The sequence below is a fragment of the Alternaria ventricosa genome (genome assembly GCF_023758065.1).
Source record: "Alternaria ventricosa strain BMP 2768 chromosome Unknown scaffold_13, whole genome shotgun sequence".
In the NCBI taxonomy this organism is placed as follows: domain Eukaryota; kingdom Fungi; phylum Ascomycota; class Dothideomycetes; order Pleosporales; family Pleosporaceae; genus Alternaria; species Alternaria ventricosa.
In genome coordinates this window covers 170,977-180,610 of record NW_026055693.1, presented here as the reverse complement: position 1 = coordinate 180,610, position 9,634 = coordinate 170,977, and the positions used below count along the sequence as shown (strand labels likewise).

At 53.5% G+C, this 9,634-nt stretch overlaps 1 protein-coding gene across 1 annotated transcript; it reads left to right on the top strand.

Moving 5' to 3' along the window:
* Positions 1–2,874: 2,874 nt before the first annotated feature.
* J4E93_007269 (uncharacterized protein) lies at positions 2,875–8,128 on the top strand (the record flags this gene model as incomplete). Its single annotated transcript, XM_049345179.1, has 4 exons — positions 2,875–3,086; positions 3,138–6,434; positions 6,503–6,704; positions 6,755–8,128. The coding sequence occupies 4 exons, from the start codon at positions 2,875–2,877 to the stop codon at positions 8,126–8,128; spliced, it is 5,085 nt and encodes a 1,694-aa protein (XP_049197409.1).
* Between the last annotated feature and the right edge of the window lie 1,506 nt (positions 8,129–9,634).

Below are 9,634 nucleotides of genomic sequence, written 5' to 3'. Positions count from 1 at the left end.
GTTGACATTTCATCGTCTGATGGCGTAGGCGCGGACGATACGCACTGGAACACATAGCAACATCGGCGAAGATGTGCATTGTGCGATGGATAGCTAGACATGTCTCATGGCGGAAGCGTATGATAATCCAACGTATTCTCACCTTCACACATACTTTCTGAGATACCATGCCACGCACGTATATCAATGGTCAGAGAAACTTTTCATAAAGTACTGATAGAATTCAATACTGAGACTAACACGACCACCCATTAAGTGCCCAAAGAATGCAAGGGTATTTGGCCGCACACGGGTCCGTGGCGGCAATGTAAGAAGATCTAAAGACCCCAGGTATGTCGTCCAAGCGGTGATGCGTGGAAACATCTAACTACGTATTCGTTACTCGTGTCTCTTGTACGCCTATACGTTGTAAGTAGCACCTTCGTACGGTGCAGCGCAGCCGTTGGGCTGTCTGGACTACTCATTGTCCAAGAACTCTACCATCACGCTTGCACCCTTGAGTCCAGCGACTTCAATTGTGTCGTCGACGTGGCCGAGGAGGTTCTTGCCCATGAACGCCAGATCGAACTCAGCTCCTTGCTTGCCTTCCCAGGGTACGTCGGATTTGATCCACTCGTAGACGCGGCGAACAGGATCTGAGAGGTTGAAGCGGCGCACGATTGGGCGTCCTGACGGCCCACGGAATTGGATGCGGGTCGTGACTTTGGGGTCGGTAACGGTCGGCTCGGTATGGGGAGCATGTGCAGAGATAGCGGCGAAGACGGGATTTGAAGGAGCTGCCTCGGGCTCGGCTTCGGGTTCCGGGGCGGCTTCTTCGGCCTTGCCCTTGCCCTTGATGTTGTCCGTAGATTTGGTAAGAGCATCTGGGTCATCATCCTTTGGTCCCTTGCCGTTGTCCATGCTGTTTTGTAGTGCCATCTCTAGCATCTCCTCCTCAGTCATGCGGCCTACGTCCTTTTTCTTAGACTCAGACTTCCGCTTGGCTACGGGGTTCTTCGCGTTGACGTTGAGGCTGTAGCGATCAAGGAACTCGTGGAGCTGAGCATGGAACTCGACTGGCTCGGGTATCGGTGGGCCGGACCAGACCTTGACTTGCTCACCCGTTCGGGGATCGACGATGGCGATGTGAGGGTAGGCGTCGGAGCTGTCGCGGGCGTGGAAGTAGTAGTTCATGTACTGCTGTCCACGCTGGTCGTCTTTTGCGTATTGCATAAAGATGAAGTTCTCTCGTACCGTCGCTTTGATGTCTTCGTTCTTCCAGATGTCCCTGTTAAGGCGCTGGCAATCAAAGATTGCAGGATCTTGGATGTTGACGAGTAGCCACTTCTCCTCATCCTTGCCCATGTCTCGCGCCTTTTCCCAGGATCCCTGGTACATAATCTCAAATGGTGGGCGGAATAGCTCTGCGAGCATGTTCATCTTGGAGGACTGCTCGGAAGCACCGCCCGTCGCGGTCGCAAGCTCGCGTCGCCGAGTGCTCGAATCGGTCGCGTTGTCCCAGACATTGGTGTGGGTGGTGTGCTGGTTGAAGATACCTGCGCGGCCTTGATCCGATGGGTCAGCAAAGTCCGGGAATTGTATATATGAGGTGTGCGGCATACCTGTCCGCCGACGAGCCAGCTGCTCCTGGACCATGGCATCGAGATCCTCCTCGTCCTCAGCAGGCCCCCAGTTCGAGCCTGGCCCAACGAGTGTTTCCATCCTCCGCTCTATGGGCGCGCGGACCTCATCAGAGCCAGCTCCTCCAGGCGCACCACCGCCGTACATCTCTTCTTGTAACCTCCGGGCCATGGCTTCGTCATCTTCCACGCCTGGCTGTGCTCGTGCGGGTGGCGTCGTGCCTTGCGGCGCAGGGTCGAAGTCCATGTCATCGTCTGAGTCGACATTGATGGGGTTCTGTGCGGAGGAAGCGGCGGCCGAGGGCTGCGAGGGAGCAGAAGGGGCATCGGCGAGCCCGGGGGAGTCGAAGAAGAGTTGGATGGCCTGCTCCAAGTTGCCATCGGTGAGACGCAGGTACTGGGCGGCCTTGTCTGGGTCGCACGAAGTGATGCCGCAGAAGTTGAGGACGTTCTCGTCGTCCATCTTGGGCGGCTGTGTGGGGTTCGACTTTGGGTGCTTGAGCGTGGTCCTGAGCTGGGGCAGGGAAAGACGACTCTTTAACCTATGGGGCAGGTTGCAGAAGCCTTTGTGAGGGCGGCGTGCTATTCCGAAGGCGCTGTTTGGCTCGCGTAGCAAGTTTGCGTGGTCGGGCGTGTGTCGAGAATTGTGTGTGGCGGTCGCGACTGCAGTCGAGAGAGAACCGTGGTGGGGCAGTTAAGTACCCATCAACGTCCGACAAGGGCTATCGAGGTGCGTGCACAGGGTAGGGCGATGCTTTGTGAGGCGGTGAGGGGGCTACACAGTGCGAGCTATGGGCGTCGAGTGCCAGTGTGATTGCAGGTGCGGTCGACGGCTTGTGACAGGCGCGGCTCCGGCGTGCTGGCGGGTACACGGCGGGGTGGTGGTCGAAGGCAATGGGACGGGCTAGGAGGGCGGCGAATTGCTAGCCGGGCGGTGTTGTAGGAGTGGCAGAGAGGCAGCAGGCGTCGACGTGGGCAGAAGCACGTCGAAGACGCGATGCGATTGTTGCAGGCAGGTGCGACTGCGTCATCCCGGTACCCGTGCGCCCACCCCTGTCGCTGTGAATGTCCGACACCACATGTGGCAATCACGGACGGAGAGGCCCAGGACACTACGACGCTGCATCGCTTGGTCATCCAGTCCTCCTGCCGCCCATGAGCCACGCCATCCGCGTCTGCCTGCTGCGCCTGCCATAAGACTCGCGTTTGTTGACCAGCACCCTCATACCATAGTCCCATCACATCACATCGCGCCATGGCGTCAGAACAAACCCCCGAAGCCAAAGAGCTTGCTCTGGTGGGCAAAGTCGAGATGCGCATTGCGCTTGCTAGCTCCGAGAAGAAGCTTGAGGACTTGCTAAAAGTCTATCTCTCTCCACTACTGCTCAAACTCGGCTCAGATAGCGTTGCTGTGCGGAACAAGGTCATCTCCATCTGCCAACACATCAACACCCGCATAAAGTCACAGTACGCTTTCATCCTCGCCCGACAAAGTGGTGCACTAACGTAACACCGCAGAGACATCAAGCTCCCTGTGAGTGCTCTTCTAAAGCAGTATAAAGAGAATCCCGACATCTCTCTCATACGCCATTTCGACATCCTTTACATTCAGCAAGGCATATCGCGGCTTACAGTCGCCGAACGATTGGAGCTTCTTCCTATCCTGCTGCAAGGCATCGCCAAAGACTTTGAAAAGTCGGAACAGCATGCTTCTCAGCTGCTACATCTCATTCTACGTCTTCTGGTCCATTTCAAACTGCCCCTCCGCGGCAGCAAGGAGGACGATGAGCTGAGGTCAACTTTGGGCCTTTCCGATGACGATGCGGCCTTCCTCTCAAAATGGTTTGGGAAACTACTCATGCTAAGCATCGTGCGAGAGAGTAACCCTCAGGCCCAAGCCACGTTGCGTTGTCCGGGTTTATCTGTCGAAGACTACAAGTTCTTGACGCTACAGGGCAAGCCAGATGCCTGGGATCCCACCTCCGATGCAGGCCTAAATTTGACTGAAACAAAAGCCCTGGTCACGCGCTTCATGGCAAGTGGGCTGTTCAAAGAAGATGAAAAGTTCTTGCCAGCACTATTCGCATCTGCAGATACCAACTCCCGGATATCTGAGGTTGGCGAGGACACTCTGAAACGTGTAATGCTATCCAAGGATCTTGAACAACCAGAAGTTGTGGAATCTCTGTTCGAACTCTACTTTGGCTCGAGCTCGACGACTGGATCGTTGCCGGTAAAGACACCACTACAAATCAGGATACTCAACGTCTTGTCAAGATCTGTCAGGTGCACTGCATACCCACGGCAAATAGCGAGGCTCGTTGAAGAAGGCCTTCTCTCACCAGAACTGAATGCGACAAACAAGACAGCAGGGAGGGAAGCTTCCAAGTTTCGCTCAGCTATCTTCTCACTAGTCAACTTCGTTGCACGTCGTGGACAGTCCTCCGACCTTTCCCAGGTTGCTGAAAGTCTGGTAGGGAACCTGAGGGCCTTCATCCAAGATCAAGGCTGGCCAACTCCAGATCATGACCAAGATATGGAGCTACGAGGCTATGGCTATGAGACCATCGGACTGTTGGCGAAGGCTGCCCCCGAAAAGATACTCCTAGAACCGTCCCTGGACTTGTTAGAGTTCTTGTTTCGATCTCTCCGTGAGGATTCGGCAGGAAAGGACGTAGCTGTAAGTATAGAGGAAGCCTTATCTTCAGTACTCGGCGCATTTTCGAAACCTTTCGATCCTTCTGTCATGCCCAGGTTCCGGCAGATACTACTTAGATACGCGTCTGTAGATCAACACAACACGCCAGCTTCAGATCGGTTTACAAGAAGCACACGTTATGTTGCGACACGATTTGCAAACCGTTGTCTTCCGTATGAGGATGTGCTGGCGCGATGGATCGACATTCTCGCTGTCAGTGGAGGGGCTTCCGAAAGGCATGAGGTCATAGAGGAAGGACGACGTGGTCTCGATCCCTACTGGTTCAGAATGTCCAATACCCCACCCGGCGAACGCGAACAAAGCACATTGGTGTTTCCGGACTTCGACAAGCTGGTCAACTTTATTATCGTTCAGCAAGGGCAGGATGAAGACGCGATGGATATCGACGAGTCAGAGGATGCTCTTGTTCAGATACAACACTTCTACCAGCAATACCCTGGAGCTCTACCGATTGTCATCAGCTTCTGTTCTAGCGTCGCGATGCAGTCTGCGCTACATGACAAAGAGATGGGTGAAGAAATTCCGGAAGATTGGGACAGGAAGCTTGATGCCCAGATGACTACGGACATGCGCGCTCGGCAAGCGTTCCGTGCATATGCGGCAGACAAAGCCCACGCTCGATCGCTCGCAGTGATATTACGAGCCAGTTTTGACAGACTCACAAAAGACGATGTTAGTGACATTGGCGACATTGGCACTTCTTTCGTGCGAATGCTATCTTTACTACCGCAGCAGCACTGGGTTCAAGCCAACGTTGTCCGAGACTTCCGCGCTTTGCAGCCCTCTATCATAGCTAACAACACTGGGCGGCGACTTGCCGCCGCCCACGCGTATGGCTTGCTAGCATCGCACGATAGCATTGATCAAGACGCTCTTCAGTCCGCTCAAGTAGTCTTTTTCGACAAGCTCAGCACTTGGAAGTCGGCTGTCGGTGCTGATATCAATCAGATAAGCGGCATCATATTAGCACTTGGCTACTACTACAGCAGAGCGTTCTGGAGAAGTGGAGCAGCATCTGCAACGATAACTGATGATCATCCCATTCAACAACTGTTACAATCAGTAGTAGAGATCATGAAGGACTCTCGGGACGCGACTTTGAAGGGTGCAGCCTTCTCTTGCATCGATCAACTCAGTCTTTTCTACGTTATCACCCCCTCGTTGCTGTCCAAGTACGCAAAGGTCGAAGACATTGCGCAACAAATATATGATTCCGCCAAGACAGGCACGACCAGTGCCATCATGGCCTTAGGTCATCTATCCATGATCACAGAGGAGACTGGAGCCGAAGCTGAGGAAGCTATAGAATACAAGGCCATCGGTGACAAGCTATATGAGCTACATGAGGTCCGTCAGCCGGAAGTACACTTTTCAGTTGGTGAAGCTCTGAGCTGCTTCGCCAGTGGCTGGGACTCGAAAGCTCTGACTTCCGAACTCGACATTCTACATCCCAACCAACCGCAAGACCCATGGGATGCGCCCCTACAGACACCATCTGGACCTAAGCGTGAGAAGACGCTTGGGGCAGTTTTGGAAAGGACGTTGAAGGGTTGCGTGCAGACCAAACCCTCACTGAAGAAAGCTTCTGTGATATGGTTACTGTGTCTCCTACAGTACTGTGGTCACAAGCCCGAGATGCAAAGTTACCTTGGCCAATGCCAGGTAGCGTTCAAGAACTGTCTCTCTGATCGCGATGAGGTTGTTCAGGAAGCAGCTTCGCGAGGACTAGGGTTGGTGTATGAGAAGGGTGATCGCCAACTCAAAGATGACCTCGTCCGCGATCTAGTAGGCTCTTTCTCGGACAACAAGTCTAAGATGGCTGGTACTGTTACGGACGATACTCAGCTTTTCGAGCCTGGTGCGCTGCCCACTGGAGACGGGTCCATCACGACTTACAAGGATATCCTGAACCTGGCAGCTGAGGTTGGAGATTCAAGTTTGGTATACCGTTTCATGTCAATGGCATCGAATAATTCCATCTGGTCAAGCAGAGCCGCTTTTGGTCGCTTTGGCCTGAGTAACATCTTCTCCGATTCAAGTGTCGACGGATATCTCGCCCAAAACCCCAAGCTTTACCCGAAGCTCTATCGATATCGGTATGTTCGCTGACCTACTAGACACCTGCTGAACGTTTTGACGACATCATATTCTAACATGGACTCAGGTTCGATCCAAACACGAATGTGCAACGCTCGATGAACGACATTTGGAACGCGCTCGTCAAGGACTCCTCGGCGACCATCGACAAACATTTTGACGCAATAATGGACGATCTTCTAGTCAGCATACTCACGAAGGAGTGGCGCGTTCGTCAGGCTTCTTGCGCAGCTATCGCGGACCTCGTACAAGGACGAAGCATTGAAAAGGTTAGGGAATCGCAGTACAACACAACAAGCATACTGATAACTTCGAATAGTACGAGAAATATCTTGACGCCATTTGGGGAAAGACCTTCAAGGTTCTCGATGACATCAAGGAAACCGTCCGCGTCGCAGCAGCATCTCTCGCCCGTGTCCTCACTGGCATACTCACTCGTTCCCTCGAAGCCGGTGATGCGTCAAACAAATCCGCAACCATCCAGCTCGAACGTGTCATACCCTTCCTCTTCTCCACCAGTGGCTTGGAGTCTTCGGCTGAAGAGGTCCGTATGTTCTCAGTGCACACCTTGCTTCAGATCGTCAAGAAGAGCAACGCCAAAACACTTAATCCCCACGTTCCGGAGCTCGTGGAACGTCTGCTCGGACTACTCAGTAGCTTAGAGCCCGAAGCCGTCAACTACGTACATCTCAACGCCAGCAAGTACAACCTCACGGAGCAAAAGATAGACGACATGCGGCTTGCAAGCGTGCGCTCATCACCATTGACCGAATCGGTAGAGCGCTGCCTTGACCTTGCAGACGCAGACACCATGGCAGCTCTTGTGCCCCGCATTGAGGCTGCGATGAAAAACGCAGTTGGTTTGCCGTCGAAGGTGGGATGTTCGAGGGTCCTCGTCACTCTGGCTACACGACATCGCTTCTTGTTCAACCCATACGCCGACAGCTTCCTCAAGTTGATCCAGAAGCAGATACACGACCGCAATGAGACCGTCAGCTCCTCGTATGCGGCTGCAGCTGGCTATCTTGCACGGCTCGCTTCAGATAAACAGATCGTTGCCACCGTCACCTTCGTACACAAGCTGTACTTTGAGTCTGAAGAAAACAGTGACAGGAACCGCCTACTCGCCGCGGATATCATGCGTGCCATCTCATCGTACGCTACCGACCGCTTCACATCGTTTGCGTCAGACCTGCTTCCATTCATCTTCCTGGCTAAGCACGACTCGGAAGAGCAAGTACGCAAGAGCTTCACAGAGACATGGGATGATCATGTCGCAGGTTCACGCACCGTCTCTCTTTATCTCAAAGAAATTCTCACTCTCTCTGAAACACATCTAGAAAGCAGGCAGTGGGCCATCAAACACACAGCCGCCAAGACCATCGCTGATTGTGTCTTGCAAATCACCAACGCCGTCGGTAGCGAAAAGATCGAGCCCGTCACTGCGAAGGTCATCTGGCCTGTACTAGACAAGGCTCTGAGTGGCAAGAGCTGGGAAGGGAAAGAAGTTGTGCTAGAAGCTTTCGTACGGTTTGTAGAACGCTCGGAATCGTATTGGCAGGCTGAAGAGAACAAGGATGTGGCCAAGCAGTTGGAGAAGGTTGCGACAAGGGAGAGTAAGAGGCAGGAAGGCAAGAACGAGAAGGTTGTTGCTGGGGTGTTGGAGAAGCTCAGAGGGCACTTGAGCATGTAGGACATGGTCGACGCTCCGTAGATGGGACTATTGATCGTCTTTAGACCTCACGTGTATTCATAGTAGAATAGTAGACTCTGAACTTTGGTTAATTCGATTCTTGATGTCATGTCACGTCACATCGAGCTGTACATTTTGGCGATCTTTCCGTCCTAGTCGCTCGAAGCCTGTGAGCTTCAACAGGCATAGCACTTTCTCTTGGACTCTCTCTCTCACTGTGGGTACATTCCTTCACTTCGAGCATCAGACATTGTCTCACAATCATCGGAATCCAACGCGGTATCAGCCCAACATCCCACCACTTACGTACGAGAGACAGAAACCGTGCATCACAACCCATGATCTATAAACCGCCCTCTTCCTTCGCTTCAGTCAGCCGAGGCGCAGCTCATCGCCTCCACTCGGCCGCCTGATCTCGACCCGCAGCATCAGGCGTTCATTTCTCGCGAGATGCCAAATTTCCAGCCCTATGTGCCGGGCTCCATCTTGGTACTAGCTCTGCAAGAAACAATCTGCAAGCACGAGGCACAGTCCATAAAATGACGATGGAGCGATCTCCATGCAAGCATAACGATTGAGTTCCAACGGCAGATTTGATAGTCCTCCCGCTTGCATGCACAACGAGGAGGCTATGTGATTGATATGCATGACGCCCATCGCCCTGCTATGACTGTTGATCGCAGGTTGACATGACAAGCGTGGAGTTTATAACACAGGCCTGTTGCAGCGGTCTTCTCCGTTTAGATTGTCCAGGCAGATATGTGTGCAGGAAAAGTCTCCGGGCAGGTAGCCATACCGGAAGGTTCCCATCCGAACCCTGGACAGTTGGTTTCCAAATCCAATACCACACTACGACGCCGTGACTCATTCACAAAGGGACCAACGGCCTACGAGGCGTGGTAATAACCACATCCATCGCCCCTCAGCCATGGACTTGGGAATCCATTTAAGCGCGTCTGACACATCCAAGGCCTTCGCTCTGGTCTTCTGTGCCGCGACGCCGCTGGGGATGAAGGCACACCGATGACTGACCCTTCTTGCGGCACGACTTCTCATGAGTCAGAGCAAGCGCGCTGGAGCGCGTACGGCGTAGACCGCCTCTCTCTGCTATTTTTGAGCCGCGGCAGTGTGGAATGGGCAGGTGCCGCTGGGGATGTGGGCTTGTCTTGTTCGAAAGCGAAAGGGAAGATTATGCGTAAGAGACGCGGCTCGGCGCTGTTCCGGCGGTATATTCAGTGCTGTCGCGTATGGAAGGATTTATTGACACGAGGGGTCATGAAACCAAGTATCTGAAAGAAGGGGATTGGGGAGATGGAAAATAGATGTGAGAGCATGGTTAGCGGCGTGCTGCTCCGCGAGGGATTGCTGCTACCTTTCCGATCATCAACGTTGCTCCCGTGTGGCTGGTGTGTGTGCGTTGATCTATTTGCACGCGCAGCACCCACCCACTTACCTCATCAACAAGAAACACCTACTCTCCAACTTACCTCCACCGCCTCAACTCCA